The sequence below is a fragment of the Mastigoproctus giganteus genome, chromosome 10 (genome assembly GCF_048544385.1).
Source record: "Mastigoproctus giganteus isolate SK-2022 chromosome 10, ASM4854438v1, whole genome shotgun sequence".
NCBI classification, from domain to species: Eukaryota; Metazoa; Arthropoda; class Arachnida; order Uropygi; family Thelyphonidae; genus Mastigoproctus; species Mastigoproctus giganteus.
The window spans coordinates 162,255,506-162,275,441 of NC_143584.1; the positions used below are offsets into that span (position 1 = coordinate 162,255,506).

General features: G+C 37.8%; 1 protein-coding gene across 1 annotated transcript in view; it reads right to left on the reverse strand.

Annotated features, from left to right (window-relative positions):
- LOC150079436 (corepressor of RBPJ and splicing regulator) overlaps positions 1–19,936 on the reverse strand; it is a 123,626-nt gene that overhangs the window by 58,828 nt on the left and 44,862 nt on the right. Inside the window, exon 3 of the mRNA XM_090383068.1 lies at positions 15,914–15,990. Coding sequence (XP_090239194.1) covers positions 15,914–15,990 — 77 coding nt within the window. The remainder of the gene's footprint in view (positions 1–15,913; positions 15,991–19,936) is intronic.

The window sequence follows — 19,936 nt, forward strand, 5'->3', positions numbered from 1 at the left end:
TAGTTTTATTCATGGAAGGGGAGAGGTGAGAATCCCTGGTATGGCAAAATTTGAGAACTTCTGTCTTATTAGATTAGCCAAACAAGCTCTTATGATATCATTAATACTGAGGTGACCCTACAATGCATCCTTAATTACAGAATTCATAATTTTTCCTGACTGATCCATGCAACCTCAGATTACACAGATCTAGGGTTATACAGATTACTCTATATATACTCCCCTTTGAATATGGAAGAGATATTTGCACATTTACAATCTTCTGGAACTTCACTTGAGTTTAGAGTTGTGTCCATTAAACAATGAGTGCCCAGTTTATTAGGTGCACCAATATAATAGCGAGTAATGCTTTCATTAGCCTACAGAACAACCTGACATCACCAGGGCAGGGCATGTAATCCATGCAGACTCAACAGATCCTGCACTTATCTCAGACTGGATGGTGATGAATCACTGTCTTGAAGAGTTTGTTCCAACTCATCTCACAGATGCTCAATTGGGTTGAGTTCTAATGATTGAGCAGGCCAATAAAGTATTTGGATATAAGCTAAAATCAAGTAGTTGCAGTTACACTGGACATTTAAAGAGTGAAAGGTTGCCTGGTGCAACAAATCTTGGTTGCAATTGTTTTGCTGATGGCAGGACCAGGGTATGGTGACAGCAGTATAAATCAGTGGATCCCCACTGTGCCAGGTGGGAATACTGCAGGTAGATGGTGGAAAAATATGATAGCATTTTTGTGGTACACATTAGGTTCCCTGATAACAGTAAGTCAACATCTGAAATCCCACATACACTTGAATATTGCTTCTAACTAAGTGCATCCCTCTGTACTTACAGCTTATCCATCTAGTAGCAGTTACTTCCAGTAAGGTAATGTGCCATGTCACAAGGTACAGCTCATTCATGCATAGTTCCAAGAGCACAAGGATTACTTTTTTATATACATCCAAGACACGTGCAAGAAATTCATTTCAGAAAAAATTGTGAACTGGCTAGTGCCATCAATTTTATTGTTGCAACAAGGATGGCAAGTATTATAGTTTCATTTTTCTGTTTTAAGATTTCAGCTTAAATATATAAAGTTAAAAGGCTCTATTAAAACATAGTAAGGTTATAATAATATAATTCATCTTTTTTTTAAATTATGAGAATTAATTTTTAACTTTACATTTCATTTATATTTTTATTGCAAACTGATATACAAACTAATGAAATTATAGTTCAGAACTTTTGCATTCAAAAATTAAAGAGAATGCACAGACATATTTAGGTGAAGGGGCTTACCTGTCTTTCTAGATATGCCAAGTATACCAAGTGATCATGGGAGAAGAAAAAATAATAATAATAAAATCAGAAAATAATTTTTTAAACAAAAGAAACAAACAGCTTCATCACATATGTAATACTTTTATTTAAAAATTAATATTTTTTAATAAAGCGAAATATAAAGTATGAAAAAATAAAAGAATTCTAAATATCAGAATATACAGAGGTTCATATTTATTCTCTAATGTGCATACATTCTGATTTAATTTTTTTATTGATAGAAAATCACATTTTAATTAGTTTTTTTTTTATTTGGCCAATTTGTTTTCTTGGTGTCCCAATAACAGAAAGCTGTGGCATTATGCATTTGGTTGTAATGAGCAGTAGGTCTGTACTTAAGTCATTTATGTGGTGTACCTGTATATGATTTTTAATGATTAATCCTTAAATAAACATTCCTGCAGATCTAGTTATGACTGGTCATTTTTGTCTATTAAACAGAGATTTGTTTAATTTTAATAGGAAATTTTGGAAAAACTTTTCTTGAAAACTGATAGCACTTCATGGACTTGTGTAAATCAGGATTTCTCGAGTGGTGGGTTGTATAACATGAAGATTAATTTCATATTAATAGGAAGAGATATAAATATATAGAATGAAGAATTCTTTACAGGCTCACTGCTAAATTTAAAAAGAAAGGTCACGGGTAGTTTAAGCTAACTCAACAAATATTTGCCCACGACTTCTCAACGTATTTGAGAGGAGAGAGAGAGAGAGAGAGAGAGAGAGAGAGAGAGAGAGAGAGAGTGTGTGTAATTATGGAATAGTTGTAATTTTGAGTAGAAAGTGTTAAATAGAAATATATACTTGATCATCACAATTATTGTTATCAAGTTTTACTGTGATTGCTGATGGTTGATTATAATATGGATATGATGGCCATTAAATTTCAGTATGCCAAAAATCCAAAAATACATTTTAAATTATTGAGAGATGAGCAAGTTTTGTTCATATGGTGTGTACAACTTCATCACTAAAAAGTGACTGAGGTAAAGAAAACCAGTTTATTCCACTATTTAAAAAAATTCAGATTATTGGGAAAAAAAATTCAGATGTTTAAAAACACTTTATTATATGTATGCCTTGAGTCCTCTGTGACAGTACAGCAGTTTTGCCACTTGTTATCTGTTTGAAGTAGTCTGGGTAAGACTCCTGTCTATGACTGGATGAATTTTTAAGGTCCTCTTTAATCAAGGCTGATTGATTTGATTTGGTAGTTGTTGGCGCATCGGCTTCTGTGGCCATATTGCACCTCCCAAGGTTTTTGCAGTACTTTGATCCAAGCCCGAGGCGGGAATCGAACCCGCGACCTTTGGGTTGCCGGGCAGGTACTTTACCCACTCGGCTAGCCCGGTCGGCCTTTAATCAAGGCTGTAGTTAGCCAATCTCAGGAAGAGGGAGTAGGGTCCCTCGCATGAGTTATTCAGCCTACACAACATGGAAATTAACCCAAGAACACACTTGAACAGATATACTATACAATGGCACAATATGGTCTAAGTTGCTGATGTGCCTAAAACCCCAACAAAAATAACAGCATGCCTTGAGTTGTAACATATTAATTGAGAGTGGTTTTTTTTTTTTTTTTTTGGTTTTTAGGAGCATTAGCAACTAAGGCCATATTGCTCCGGGAAAATGCGGTGGTCATTCCCTGACCTTTCCGCATCCTCCGTATTTGGTGGTGACGGGCTCGAACCCCGGTCTAATCAAGAAGCGTGTGCTACGCACTGTTGCTCCTTCCCACCTGGCTACAGAGGCGCCTTTGAGAGTGGTATTTAGTGGACTAATGTTATTAGTGGAGTCCCCCAGGGTTCAGTGTTGGGTCCATTGTTGTTTTCTGTATTTATTAATGATATTGATGAAGGTATATCAGGCTTAATGTCTAAGTTTGCAGACGATACGAAGGTTGGCAGGGTTGTTAATGACACTAATGACAGTACACTACTGCAACAGGATCTAGAAAAGTTGAGCAGATGGGCTGAGAGGTGGCAACTGAAGTTTAACACTGACAAATATAAAGTACTGCATATGGGTAGCAGTAACCCCAGAGTGACATATAAACTGTGTGGTACTACACTCAGGGTGGTAGAGAATGAAAAGGACCTGGGGGTAATTGTGCAGTCAGATATGAAGTTTTCTGAGCAGTGCAAGAGTAGCTCATGGTGTCTTGTCAATGATATACAGGAATTTTTCTAGCAGGGATAGGGAGGTGATTATCCCTTTGTATAAGGCAGGAGTGGCCAACGAGTCAATCGCGATCTACCAGTCGATTGCGGATTTAATTTCGGTCGATCATGACGAATTTTAAATATACAGCCATCCCTCGATTTGTGCACCTTGTGCAATTTTTGCAATCGTAGATCGCGGCACATTTTGAAGGAAAAAAGTAGATCGCATCACAAATTAAGTTGGCCACTCCTGGTATAAGGCAATGGTCAGGCCACACCTTGAGTACTGTATACAGGTCTGGAGGCCTCATTTTAGGAAGGATGTAGAGCTGCTGGAACGAGTACAGAGAAGGGAAACAAGATTAGTGAATGGAACAAAGGGTCACACTTACAAAGAAAGGCTTAAGTTTTGCACATTACAGTGTCTGGAGACTAGTCACCTGCGAGGTAATCTGATTGAGGTGTATAAGGCCTTGAATGGTTTGAGCAAGCTCAATGCTGATGGGATTCTTCCTCTTGCCCAGATTAATCGCTGAGGGGACATAAATTCAAATCGAGGAAAGACAGTAGAAAAGATGTAAGGAAATTTGCCTTTAGCCAGCGGGTGGTTGATTGCTGGAACAAACTTCCACTTGTCATTGTAGAAGTTGACAGCTTAAATAAATTTAAGGCAGAACTAGAAAAATATTGCAAACTGATATAGGATCTATATCAGTTTGCAACATCAATATAATATCATTTATTATATTGAAGATACGTATGTTTATCAGAAAAATCAAATAACTTTTATTATATATTTAATTTAAAAGCATTACATGCATGCACATTGAGCTTCAGTGAATTACATCTGCCAATGGACTTTGTTAGGATGGGATGACATTCTCAAAGCCATAGGAAACACAGAGGAATGTATCTCCAACTATTTTCTAATTTTACACTGTAATAGATATTATGATGTTCTTTAAGAGAATGGATGGGTGAACGGGAAGTTTTTTTTTTTTTTTTTTTTTTTTTGGCTGATGCTGTATAAGTTTGCTTTCTTGCATCATATGTCTCTACTAATGCTAATGCTATATTATGAAAAAAAATTTCTGTTGGATTAGTATTAGCAATGGTAAAATGATGCAAAGATGCAAGCTTATACTTATATAGCAGGGGTTCCCAATTAGCATTATTTGTGGACGGTATTAAAAAAATGAAACTCATCACAGTCCAGATGTCTTATTACCATAAATTAATAAAACTTCAAACATTATAACACTTTTTTCCTTTTATTAATGATTACAGAACACTTAGAGACAATATTTATTATTATATTAAAGATACGTATGTTTATCAGAAAAATCAAATAACTTTTATTATTATATATTTAATTTAAAAGAATTACATGTATGCACATTGAGCTTCAGTGAATTACATCTGCCAATGGACTTTGTTAGGATGGGATAACATGCTCAAAGCCATTGGAAACACAGGGGAATGTATTATGATGTTCTTTAAGAGAATTACATCATTCATTCCAATAGTTGTTCATTTAATCATTAAACTCTATTACAAATAAAGTTAATTTCAGACATTGTTTGGTACCGTAATAAGAAATTTATCATTTAGCATTTATTGTTTTTTTAAAATGTTACACATCAAATTCAGGGAAATTACAAAACTGCAAAACTAAATTAATGACTTCATGCACAAACTATTGACTTAAGTTCAGATCACTTGCAGTCTGTGAAAGATCTTTGGCAGTCTGGATGCAAACAACTATCTATCAACTGGCGAACTCTGTTATATGGTACCAATGATAAAAAAAAAAACAAAAACAAAAAAAAAAAAAAAACACACCATAATTTGCCCATTCATTCCAATAATTTGTCAAATCCTTCTTTAAATTTATTTAAACTACCCATTTCCACAACACTAGCTGGAAGTTTATTTCATCAATTAACTAAGCTCTAGCTAATGGTAAATTTCTGCACATTTATCTTGCAACTCAATTCAAATTTAAATTTATGTCCTTTTGTGTGTCCGAGAAAGGGTAAGGATGACATAAGCATTTAGCTGACAACCATTTAGAGCCTTAAATAGTTCATTAAGGTCTCCTCCTGATTTTTAAATACAGCAATTTACTGAACCGAAGTCTTCAGTGGTAAAAGTATTCTTCTGTGCCCCCAAATAATCTTGTTGCTCCCCTCTGAACCTGCTATAACAGATCTATATCATTACTATCCCTGATGGCAAATTTATATATCATTCTAAATCACAACACGTACTCTAGGTCGTTTTCTTGATAAACTACTTTGACTTTGGTACTATCCAAGTGGTATTTTATTCTGGGTTACTGCATTCAAAATGCAGTACTCTGCATTTATCAATGTTAAACTTCAATTGCAGTTTTTGCAAGAAAGCAAGTTTATACAGCTTCAACCAACCAAACAAAAAAAAAAAAAACTTCCCACATCACCTACCCATCCCTTCCAATAGTTTGTTTAATTCTTCCTTGCATTTATTCAACCTAACCACTTCTACAACAACCGATGGAAGTTTGTTCCAGCAATCACACACCAGCTGGATAAAGGCAAACTTCTGCACATATAAGCAACCATCCTTCCTCAATTTGAATTTATGCTCCGTCATGTGTGTAGTCTGAGCAAGAGGAAGATCCCATCGCACTAAGCTTGATCAATCTATTCAAAGCCTTAAACACCTCAATCAGGTCTCCTTATAGGTTCTGCAAATTGCAGGTCAGGTCTCCAGACACTGAAATTTGCACAACTGAAGCCGTTCTTGGTACGAGCACCCCCTTTGTTCTCCTCACCAATCTCATTACTCTTCTCTGTACCCATTCCAACAGCTCTACATCCTTCCTAAAATGAAGGCTCCAGACCTGTATGCAGTACTCAAGACGTTGCCTGACCACTGCCTTATACAATGGGATGTTGTTGTTAAATTTGTTGGTGCATCAGCAACTTAGGCTATAATGTACTGATTACTGTCTAATATCTTCTTCGTTTGTCTTACGCATGATATGGCTCATATATTGTGATATTTATTTATCAATTTTAGAAAGAGAAAAATGTCATTCATATCCTCACGATCTCCTAGAACACACTGTAATGATAACTGGCTGGAGTTATGAAAATGAGAGAAGAAAGCAGTTTTCCGTTCTTTCAAACATAGCGGGCATTCCATGATGATATGTTTTACTGTTAATGAGCATAAGCAGTTACTGCATTGTGGAGAATCATCATTTGTTATTATGTAGCTACGAGTGAGGAATGTATGACCAATGCGTAATCTGGCTAGGATGGTTTCTTCCTTTCTGTTTCGTCTCAGACTGGATTGCTATTGCTTGGGTTCTCTCTTGATTTCAAGAAGTTTATTATTTGCTTGATCTTGCCACATGCATGTCCACTGTTGTTTACACATCTGTTTGATAATGGATTTATGGTCAATATAAGGATTCCTGAAATTAGATGGTATCACATTTAGCAGCTAAATCTGCCTGCTCGTTTCCTGTTATTCCAACATGTCCAGGGATCCAACAAAATATTACTAGCTGTCCATGTCCGTGAAGTTCTAGTAGCTGTGCCCACATGTTTTGTACCAGTGGATGACTGGGGAAGAATTTACACTGTAGAGCATTAACAGCACTTAACGAGTCCGTATATATGATGGATTTGGTATACGAGTCTTCTTTGATATTCTCTAAGGCTAGAACAATACCGTATAATTCTGAAGTATAAGTACTGCATTCAGATGGAAGCTGTCTGAAGATGGTGACATTTGATAATACTACAGCGGTACCAACTTTACTACCAATTTTGGATCCATCTGTATATATTTGAATGGAAGTGCTAAACTTAGAGGAGTGGGTCATATGAATTTGCCCAATGTTGGAATCTGGAAGGTTATTCTTTCCCCATTGCTGAAAGTGTCTATCAATATGTATCGGGGGCATTTGCCATGGCTGGGTTTCCATGCTAGTATCCTGAAGTATGTTAGTAAAATTCAGGTCCCAGCTTGTGATAAGAGCTTGAAGCCTAATGCCAGATGGTTTATTGAGTTGTGGTTTACTTTCATAAAGTTTACTCCAGTTAGGCATAAAGAGATATTGCCATATGGGATGATGTGGAAGCCTGCTGATTTTTGCTGCATAATTTAGTAACAGAACTTGTCGTCGAAGATGTAGCGGTGGCTCATAGGCTTAAGATTGGTGAAGTACGAAAAGCCCCCAGTGCAACTCGTAGGGCACTATGATGTACGGGATCGAGCCATTTCAGTGCACTCGGTCTGGCCGAGTCATATGCAGGAGACCCATAGTCTAACCTGGATCTAATCAGCGAGTGATATAGCTGTAGCAACACGTAGCGATCTGCGCTGCATGACATAGAAGAAATTACTTTTAGAAGATTTAGTTTTCTAAGACAACTTGTACGAATATGTTTTATATGTTCCAGGAAGTTTAATTTTTTATCAAGTATTACACCAAGGAAACTAATACTAGGCTGGAAAGTAATACGATGAGAATCTAACTGTAGGTCTGGATCAGGATGTAAAGAAAGTTTGCGACAGAAGTGTACGGCAATTGTTTTTGGTTTAGAAAGTCGATATCCGTTGTTTTTGGCCCAAGAGACTATTTTGTTAATGGTACCTTGTAGTTGTCGTTCAATTAGTCGCATATTTTGAGAGTGGCATGAGATGGCAAGATCGTCAGCGTATAGGTATGCATCAACTGTATTAGGTATACACTTGGTTATGGCATCAATCCTAATGGCAAAGAGTATGGCGCTCAACACTGAATCTTGGGGAACTCCCTCTTCTTGTACATATGCTCGAGCAATGAAGAATGGAATCGGATCTGAAATGATCTATTGCCCAGAAAGTTCTTAATGAATATCGGCAGATGACCCTGAAGTCCACATTTATGTAAGTCCTGAAGAATCCCATATTGGCAAGTTGTATCGAAGGCTTTCTCTTTGTCAACGCATATCATAACTAGGTGCTCATTTCTGAGGAAAGCGTTCCGGATATTTGTTTCTGCTTTGATAATGAGATCAAGTGTAGATCTTCTTCTCCGGAAGCCATGCTGGTTTGGACTTAGAATGTTTTCCATTTCTAGAAACCATGTCAGTCTAGCGTTAACTATTTTTACCAATGTTTTTTCCAGACCACTGGTTAGAGAAATAGGGTGGTAATTTCTGGAATCTGTGTGGTCTTTTCCTGGTTTCGGGAAAGCTAGCACATAAGAATGGCACCAACTAGCAGGGTAATACTCCTCTAGAAAAATTCTGTTATACAGTTGTAATAGGGCAGTTAACGAATCCTCACTTAAATGACAGATCATGGTGTAAAAAATTCCATCGGGGCCTGGAGCACTGTTCTTCAATCGGGCAAGTGCACTGCGCAATTCAATCATGGTCAGAGGTAGGTTATATGAATATGGGACGGCAGTATTAAATTTTAGTTTGTATTTTTCTGTCTGGGATTTTAACAATTGAAATGCTGGTTCATATGTGGCAACAGCTGAAAGTGTTTCAAATGAAGTACCTAAGACATTGGCAAATTCTCTACAGGTTCAGAAATTTCCTTCCCTCTTACAAGTAGAATAGGAGAAGTTGTTTGTGAGTATTTTCCATTAATTCGTTTGATTTTTTTCAGATTATAGAAGTATCTGTGGATCTGTGTATGGTGGAAGCGTAACGTATTTTTGTGTCTGGGATTTTAACAATTGAAATGCTGGTTCATATGTGGCAACAGCTGAAAGTGTTACAAATGAAGTACCTAAGACATTGGCAATCTCTACAGGTTCAGAAATTTCCTTCTCTCTTACAAGTAGAATAGGAGAAGTTGTTTGCGAGTATCTGCCATTAATTCGTTTGATTTTTTTCGGATTATAGAAGTATCTGTGGATCTGTTTATGGTGGAAGCGTAACGTGCCCATGCTCCTTTTTTACTCTCTCGTCTTATATGACGAGCTTTAGCTCTGGCTCTCTTAAACTGTAGGAGGTTGGCTGTGGTTGGATATTTTCGAAACAGATTCCAGTACTTATTCCTTTCTTTTTTAGCACTGTTGCATGCTTCATTCCACCACATTTTTGGATGAAGCCGGATTTTGGATGAAGATTTTGGAATAGCAGACTCCGATGCTTTCATTATTTTTCGTGTAGTATACCTGATTGCAGAATCAATTGTGAAGGTTGTAATGACGGAAGTATCTATTTGAGCTATTTCCTGGTATTTAGTCCAGTTAGCTTTTTCAAATTTCCAGGTTGTCCTAATGTCTCTCTGGGGAGGAGAACTTGAGCTGAAAGTACAGATTATAGGAAAGTGATCGCTATCACAAGGGTTATCAGTAACAGTCCAGTCTATGATAGGAAATATTGCTGGGGAGCATATTGAAAGATCAATAGCTGAACTTGATGTTGTTGTTGTTGTTGTTTGGGTTTTAGGAGCATTAGCAACTAAGGCCATATTGCTCCGGGGATATGCGGTGGTCATTCCCTGACCTTTCCGCATCCTCCGTATTTGGTGGGCACGGGCTCGAACACCGGTCTAATCAAGAAGCATGTGCTATGCACTGCTGCTCCTGTCCACCTGGCTACGGAGGCGCCCAGGTGAACTTGAACCAGATGGAGAGTGTACGTATGTGGAATCACCAGTGTTTAGAATAGTTAGATTATGTTTATCTAAAAATTTTTCTATTATCTGTCCTCTAGAGTCAAGATGTTGGGAACCCCATAGGGGGTGATGGCCATTCCAGTCACCCATAATACAAAAGGGAACAGGTATTTGCTTTACTATATCATCAAGGCCGTATGTATGGTTTGGCGATAGATACAACAAAACTAATGTTACTGTTATACCAATGGTGACACGAACTGCAACCGCCTCTAAAGATGTTTGCATGGGGATAGGTCTACAGGGAACTACAGAGTTCACTATGACTGCTACTCTTCCATGAGCTGAATTAGAGGAACTTCTATCTTTTCTATATATATAGTATAATGCTTAATTGTCATAGATACTGTATTTTTGAGATTGGTTTCTTGAATGCATACTGCAACAGGTTTATATTTACTTAATAGATTGTAAAAGTCATCTACGTTAGCACGGAGCCCACGGCAATTCCACTGAATAACTGTACTCATTGTTTGGTTTTAACTGGTGTCTGCTAACATCCGTGAAGTAGTCTGCTTAAGTAGTCTGATGACATCGACACTGGTCTGCCTGTGTTGATGTCATCTTCTGGATGAATTTCAAGAATTGTATCGTCTTCGCCTGCTTTTTCATCGATGTCCATGGTATCAGATCTGAGTTTGTATTTATCACTTCTTTCAGAGCTCTTGATTTGTTCTTTCTGTTGCTGTTTGGGATTCTTATCTGGAGGTACTGTTACTGGTGTATTTACTTCTTCAGTTACATATCTGGAGGGAGAGTGTTCCTTTGATGAAGAAAGTACTGATTTAGCCCAACCAGATATAGAGATATTTGGAGGGACTGAGCAGTCAATTTGAGTTGATACTGAGCACAGCCATTGAGTAACTGACGTGTATGTAGATGATTTGACAGGAATTGTAAAGTGTTTTTTTGCCTCTTGATATGACACCTAATGCTCTATTTTATATTTCTGAATATTCTTCTCTCGTTTCCATTGATCGCAGTCCTTAGAGAAGGCAGAATGATTACCATGACAGTTAGGGCAGTTTTGAGTTTCCTTGTTACAATCGGTATGTGTGTGTGTTCTTTAGAACCACAAACAGCACAAGTGACTATACCTCTGCATACAGTTTGCGAATGACCAAATTTTTGGCACTTGAAGCACAGTACCGGATTGGGAATGTATGGTTGAACATGAAATCTGAGGTATCCAGCCATTATAGTTGTGGGGAGAATTGGTGTTTTAAACGTCAGTATGACTGTCCAAGTAGGGACAAGCTCTCCATCTCTTTTGATCAAAATTCTTTTGGCGTGGATTACATTTTGGTTGTTTAATTCATGGACAAGTTCATCTTACGATACATTTAGGAGATCCCATTCTGATATTACCCCTTTAGAGGAGTTCAAGGTGGCATGTGGGGTAACCTTTGTGGGAATTCCACCAAAGGTAGAAATTTTCAGGAGTCTCTCTGCATGTCTATGTTCATTCATCTCCACTAATAAATCTCCAGATCTTAATCGACGAACCATTTTTGGAGGGCCAGCCACATTATCGAGACATTTCTGAATCAAAAATGGAGATAACTTACTCAGTGGTTGGTCTGTGGAGGAATGCAATATTAAAAAGAGAGGAGCAGAATAATCTGTCCCTTCTTTTTTTTTTCTCTTGGCATGGGATGGGTTTAAGTCATGATCTGGGTCATGCCTATCTAGATCTGGATCAGTAGATCCACAGCTGGACTGTTTTGTGCTTTCCATCACTGCTCCTTTTAGCCTTGGGAGAGTGGATTTCTTCTCCCAGACTTCCAGCCCTGCCACGTGGAGGCAGGAGCGGTGCCACCAGTGACCAAGTGATAAAGAGAGATTAGTTGTTAGTGTGTTAATAAGTTATTCCTATATACAAAAAGAAAGGTGTCTTGCCTTTCTGTCAAGTGAGCTAACTTCTTTACTTCAGAAGTGCAAAATTAAATAACTTCAGAAAAATAACACTATTCTATAATCAACCGCTCTTTTAAGTAAATCTCTTAGGAATCGCTATAGTCACTTGCTTGGCACTCGGGGCCATACAATGGGATAATTATCTCCTTATCCCTACTAGCAAAATTCTTAAATATCATAATAATATACCTGTGTATAATTATATTTATTTCCTGTTTTTAAATTGTCTGAGACCACTGTAGCCTTTACAAAAAGCAAAAACCCTTCCCTTTACTCTTGATAGTAGTTACATCTTTAAGTAAATCCAACATCAATACACTGTAATCACTGCCACCTTGCAGTTCTTTTATCTGTAGATTCTTAATGCATGAATAGTTACTGCTGTTGTCACTTGTTGCCTCTCTAACATGCTGCTGTAGAAAACAGTCATCCAATATATCCACAAAAGTCTTGCTAGTGGGTGTGTGACCAACCCCCAAGTTCCTGTCAATATCTGGAAAGTTAAAATCCCTCATTATCAGACATTCTGATTTCTTGGCCCACTATTTCTCTGTACTCATGAGTCATTAGGCCTATAACACACTCCTCTCATTTTTGCTTTTCAAGTGCTTTATGTCACACTAAACTGACTCAACGTTGCACTAGCCATCCATGTCAACTAGATGGACTGCATTAGATTTTATGTACTTCTTAACTAAGAGCATAATCTTCCCCCTGCTATCCTGTCTGTCCTTTCTGTATGCATAGCACTCCCATATTCAAATTCAGCAACCCTTATACCCAAGTGACACTATGTCTCTGAAATCCCAACAATGTCTGCATGTGATGTTTTGACCAGCACTTCGAATTCATCAAATTATTTACTCTACTCCTATATTGGTGTACATGCACTTGTTCTTACTCTTAGTTACCCTAACACAGTCCATGTATTTACTTGTTTCTTGATGAATCCCAGCAGTTCTTGAAATTCCCAGCTCCTTGCTTTCAAGGCTGCTGTTCATTCCAGTAGATGCAATGCAAGAATCACTTTCACCTCTGCCTGTGGCTATTGTTAATCTATTAGTCTGTGTATTCCTCCAAGCTAGCAGTTTTCTGAACCACATTTCAGACACATCCTTCTTGATAGCACACTGTCTTGATAGCATCAGCAAATATTCCCACACTCTTTTTAGTTAAGTGTATCCCATCCCTGTAGAAGCAGTTTTTCCTGTGAACAAGCACACCATGCTGAAAAAAATTCTACCCTATGATCTTTGCACAGTCTCTCCAGGGCCAAATTAATTGACAAGGCTTTCATCATATACTCCCGCTCTGTCTTTGTCTAGTCTAATAAAGGAGGTAACATTTTCATATATTTTCTTCAAAATCATAATATATGGGGTATCTATGCCTTGTCTTTCTAGTGCCTGAAACATTGCCTTATGCTGTATGGAGTCAAATGCTTTTTCATAATCCACAAATGCCACGCAAAATGGTGTTTTATATTCATTTGCTTTCTCCATTAGCTGTGATATTACGTGAAGGTGATCCATAGTTGAGACTCCTGTCCTAAAGCCAGCTTGCTCTTTCGGTTGATTCTCATCAAGTATTCTTTTTAATCTGTTAGTAATGACCCTTGTAAATGTGGGATAACAAGCTAATTGGTCTATAATTTCCAATTTATCTCCTTTCTTATACAGCAAAACCATGATTGCATTATTCCACTCCTTAGGCATCACACCTTTCCTAATGCATTTTGTGAAGAGTCTGGCCAGTTTTTGTGTCATGTCACTTCCTCCCAATTTTAACAACTCTACAGTAACTTCATCTTCCCCTCCCCTGGGGCTTTCTGATTCTTCGTTTTCTACCTCGTTAGGAAGGATATCGGGTATGTCGTATGTGTTACTAATTTGCGATCCATCTTCCCCATTGCTGGCATCATTCCCTCACTCCTTATATAATTCTCTATAGTAGTTTTCTGCTATTTGAATTATGCCTTCTCTGCTATTTATAAGTATATCGGTATACTTCAGTTTCAGTATCATTTGTCTTTCTGTATTACTGCTCATGGCTGCTGATTTAAGTCCTTTGTTTTCCCTTAATGCTTGTTCTACTGTTCTTGTGTTAAATCTTCTTATGTTCTCTCTGAGTCTCTTTCTAATGGCTTTGCATAACTCAGTATACTCAATTTTGTCCTTGTCAGTGTTTATCTTGCTTTTCATTTGTCGTCTTCGGTTCATCATGACAAGTGTTTCTTGACTAATTTTTTCTCCTTTGGATTTCTTTTTACTTATAGGTTTCTTGGGCTTTATCACTTTCAGAAAGTTGTAATATTCCTCATTGATACTTTGTCTTGAGGAGTCTGCAGAAGCTCCAACTTGTTCTTAAGTTCCAGCACATACTACTTTTTCTCCTCTTCTGTTATCTCAAAGACCTTCGTATTATTTACTCAAGTCAGTTTTTTCTTTTCTTTTCTTACATCTATATCAAGTGTGCACTTACCATTCTGTGATCACTTCCAACATTTAACTTGTTCAGGACGGTAACATCATTCACGATATATCTTCTGTAGTGAGGATGAATTTGATTTCATTAGTTGTTAATCCATTTGGGCTCTTCCATGTCCACTTTCTGTTCACCCTTTTCTTGAAAAAAGTGTTCATTACTGACAATCCTCGAGATTCTGCAAATTCCACAAATCTTTCACTTCTTTCATTTCTTTCACCAATTCCAAAATTTCCTATAGTTCTCCTTTCTGCACTGTTCTGTCTCTTTCCAACCTTAGCATTGAAGTCTCTCATAATGATAGTGTAGTGGGTTTCCTGCTCATCTAGAAGACTCTCAATTTCGGTGTACATTTCTTCAACCTCTTCATCATCATGGCTTGATGTTGGTTCATAAATCATTATAACCTTTAGCTTGTACCTCTTAGAAATCCTGAGTAGTAGTCTTGACACCCTTGGTGATGTATTTTTGAATTCCAAAATGTTGTTTTTTATATCTTTATGGACCAGAAAGCCAACTCTACTTTCGCTCCTTTCATTGTTTCCATTGGTGTACAGCAGATTTCCACTTGATAAACTTATAAGTGATTCATTTCTTCTTCTTGTTTCAGCCAAACCAATGATATTCCAATTCACATTTTCTAATTCCTTTTCCAGCTCTAATATCCTGTCTTCACCGATGAGCGATCTTACGTTGTAATAGGCCAAGTTCAATTTCCATGCATTAAAGATAGAGATTGATATTATACTAAAATTCACACTGATGCAATTCTAATAATATTTAGGTTTTTAAGTTTTACTTTCTGTTGTAGAGAATATATCAAGCATGCCAGCTGGAGAGTTAATAAATGGAGTAACATTTTAATCTCAACAATCACTTTAAAAGTCTATCAGAAAAATTCAATAGAAAAGAGGGGACACAGAAGAGGAAAGGGCATTTTTCAATTAACAATCAATTAATTCATTAAAACCAATTAATAAAAATTAGTGCTGATCTCTAAGTTTATCAGAAAAATTCAATAGAAAAGGAGAGAGGCAACACAGAAGGGAGAGGAGCATTTTTAAAATTTACTATTGAGATATGGGTACCAGCACTGTTTTTTTTTTTTTTTTTTTTTAAACACTGATTATGCTGTTAGACAGAAAGTGAAATATGCTCGTTCTGTTAACTGTGCTATATTAACTTCTGAAGACTGGTTAGCTAAGTGTGGTCCACTATCATTATATTGGACCATATTTAGCTAACCATATTTTTAATGTTTTCTATATTTTTAAAGGATTTTTTACATTTATAAATAAAACTGTAAAAACTGACTCTACATAACTTGAGAAACTTACCTCTCTTAGCACCAGGAGGTGCTTCGTACATAAAATTAAGAGCAAGCTTATCTTTACTTTCTTTGCTTAAGAGGGCTCTAGAAAGAAATTCAATGTGTTATTACGTTTTTAAAAATGGAAAGAGATGGCACAATATATTTAATGTAAAGTTTTGTTTTATTTCTTTCAAAGTAGTGAAACTGGTATTTGTATATTAAAAGAACACCCTGTACAAAAATGCTTTTAAATATTAATCTAGGCGCCTCCGTAGCCAGGTGGGAAGGAGCAGCAGTGCGTAGCACACGCTTCTTGATTAGACCGGGGTTCGAGCCCGTCACCACCAAATACGGAGGATGAGGAAAGGTCAGGAATGACCACCGCATATTCACGGAGCAATATGGCCTTAGTTGCTAATGCTCCTAAAAAAAAAAAAAAAAAAAATATTAATCTGTTTTTATTATGACTCAACTGTCCAATATAAGAGTAAAATTATTCTCAAAACACAAATCAGAATTTAAAAAAAATTATGACAAAAATCATGGGAAAAAAACTGTAACTAATATAATGTTTGAAAGGCATTTTTCACAGGTTATCTCAATCTAAATACTTCAAATACAAGCACTTCACTTGTGTAAAGTTTAGGATCTAGTACTAATATAATTTAATAATCATACGTTTCAATGCTTTTCTGTCACTTCTTCAGCAATTGTAATCTTGCTGTTTAGTTCAACTAATCACTTGGAACTCTGATTTCCTTTCTTTGAAAATCAACTTTCTATAGTCTGAATTTCCTAAGAGAGAGGTAATTTTTCTTGGGGATTTAAAGTTCACACTAATGCTAGGAGTATAGTAAAAAATTTGATGAATTTGAAGTGCTGGTCAAGACATCAAATATTGTTGGGATTTTAGAGATGTGGTGTCACTAAGATATAAGGGATACTAAGATATATATAAGAATTTGAATATAGGGAGAACAATATGTATAGAAAGGGCAAAAATGTTCGAATGTGTCTAAAGTTCTTTGTGGGAGATGCAAGGTTTCCCTCATTGACTGCTGTAGCATCTGTAAGGTTGACGAAGTCTAGCGGGTCATATGAATGTATTGTGGTAAGTGACAGTTTGGTGCAGTGTTTGTGTTGGGGTGTTGTGTGACTGGCATCTTAGCACAAGGGAGCATTCAACACCCAGTTGGATGCTCCCTAACTCCAGTCCTTTGCGACATGGAGGCGTGTCGGGCTGTACCATGTACTCAAGCTGGCCTCCCTCCGGAGAAGAAGCTATGGAGAGGGTTAAACAAAAAAAAAAAAAAAAAAAGAAGCAAAAAATCGAAATGGAGTGGGGAGGTAGCTGAAGAAGTTCTGTGTTTGGATGCAGTGGGAACAGAGATAGCAAGCTGGAGTAGTAAGTAGAAGGCTTCCCAGAAAAACAGGAACAAGAAAGGTGAAGTTGTTGTTGTTGTTATTTGGTTTTTAGGAGCATTAGCAACCAAGGCCATATTGCTCCGGGATATGCGGTGGACATTCCCTGACCTTTCCGCATCCTCCATATTTGGTGGTGACGGGGTCGAGCCCCGGTCTAATCAAGAAGCATGTGCTACGCACTGCTGCTCCTTCCCACCTGGCTACGGAGGCGCCGAAAGGTGAAGTAAAGTATTTTACAGACGGTTGGAGAATCCCACCCTGGAAGCACCTGAAACAAGGAGCTAGGTGCCCTGGTCATTGACTGCTGTAGCATCTGTAAGGTTGATGAAGTCTAGTGGGTCAGAAGGCGGGGGGGGGGGGTGACCCGGATGCAGTCAAGGTCAGCAGTTGGAAAATCTCACCCAGCTGGGGTCAGCTTAATCCCACCCCAGAAGAGTCAGCATCTAGTTCCTATCTCCGTACAGAAGTTAGCCAAGGATATACCAGGGGGGAAGGGCTCCCTGGCCATCAAGTCTTCTTTAGTTGTCATGATCCCACTCTGGAAGAGGTCAGCAGGTAGCATTAGTAGAGGCATATGATGCATCAGCCAAAAAAAAAAAAAAAAAAAAAGCTCCCATTTCACCCCTCCGTACCTGTCCAGCTCAGCCTTAAATTTATTTAGGCTATCAACTTCCACAATAATGGAAGTCTGAAGTCTGTTCCACGAACCTACAACCTGCTGGCTAAACGCAAACTTCCACACATCTATCCTACATCTGTCTTTACTCAATTTGAATTTATGCCCTCTCAGGTGATTATTCTGAGCAAGAAGAAGAATCCCATCAGCATTGAGCATGCTCAAACCATTCAAGGCTTTATACACCTCAATCAGATCACCTTGCAGGTGCCTAGTCTCCAGACACTGTAATTTGCCAAACTTAAGCCTTTCTTCGTAAGAGCAACCCTTTCTTCCATTCACTAATCTTGTTGCCCTTCACTGTACTTGTTCCAACAGCTCTACGTCCTTCTTAAAATGAGGCCTCCCAACCTGTATACAGAACTCAAGGTTTGGACTGACCATTGCCTTATACAAAGGGATAATCACCTCCTTATCCCTGCTAGAAAAATTCCTGTATATCATTAGCATTAGCAAAGGCACATGCTGTAAGAAAGCAAGTTTATATAGCATCAGCCAAAAAAAAAAAACCCTTATTCACCCATCCACTCACTTCTAATGTTTGTCAAGTTCTGCCTTGAATCTATTTAAGCTATCAACTTCTACAATGACAGATGGAAGTTTGTTTCAGCAATCAACCACCCGCTGGCTGAAGGCAAACTTCTGCACATCTATCCTGCAACCGTCTTTCCTCAATTTGAATTTATGCCTTCTCAGGCAATTATTCTGAGCGAGAGGAAAAATCCCATCAGCATTGAGCATGCTCAAACCATTCAAGGCTTTATACACCTTAATCAGATCACCTCACAGGTGCCTAGTCTCCAGACACTATAATTTGTAAAACTTAAGCCTTTCTTCATAAGAGCAACCCTTTGTTCCATTCACTAATCTTGTTGCCCTTCTCTGTACTCGTTCCAACAGCTCAACATCCTTCTTAAAATGAGGCCTCCAAACCTGTATACAGTACTCAAGGTGTGGTCTGAACATTGCCTTAACAAGGAGATAATCACCTCCTTATCCCTGCTAGAAAAATTCCTGTATATCAATGACAAGACATAATGAGCTACTCTTGCAGACCATCTGCACTGCTCAGAAAACTTCATATCTGCCTGCACAATTACCCCCAGGTAATTGTGCAGGCAGATATGAAGTCCTTTTCATTCTCTACCACTGTCAGTGTGGTACCACAGACTTGATACGTTACTCTGGGATTACTTTTTTTTTTTTTATGTAAACCCCAAACATGAGAGGTATTAGAACCTATAGTACTTAGTACTATGCTTGGGTTGGAGATTGAGAAGATGAAAGAAGATATTTGTTGACATTGGACTTGAACTTCTGCAGACTGTAATTTTCAGGAAATATGTATGAAGGAAGGTTGTTCCAGAAAACGGCAGTTGAATGAATAAACGAGGAAGATGAAAAGTTGGTTCTGTGAGTTTGAAGTTGGACAGTAAATGGATATTGGCTGGCGGCGGCACGTGTTCGGACTGTTTTGAAAGAGAGAGCGGGAATTATAGAAGCCAATTCAGAAGAACAGTGCTCATGGAAGTATCTGTAGAAGAGGCATGCAACAGAAACAGTACGTCTATGAGACAGCGAGTGGAGAGACTCTGTTAGAGATGAAACATTAATTAACCTAAATGCCCTCTTCTGAATGGAATCAAGACTCCTGAGAGAGGTTTTGAGGGCACCACCCCAGATGCGGGAACAATATTCCACGGCTGGGCAGATTTGCGATTTATACAGAGTGAGCAGCTGTTTGGAAGAAAAGTAATGCCGAGAGCGAAAGAGAAAACCAAGTTTTTTAGATGCAGAGGAAGCAATTTTGTAATGTGCTTGTTCCAAGAGAGATTAGAAGTCAGGGTAATCCCCAAAAGAGATATATCATTTTGTCTAGAACTCGGAGTGTCACTAAAGATAAGCATAGGAGCAGAAGAATCCTTTTTGAGAGATATAAGACAAGAC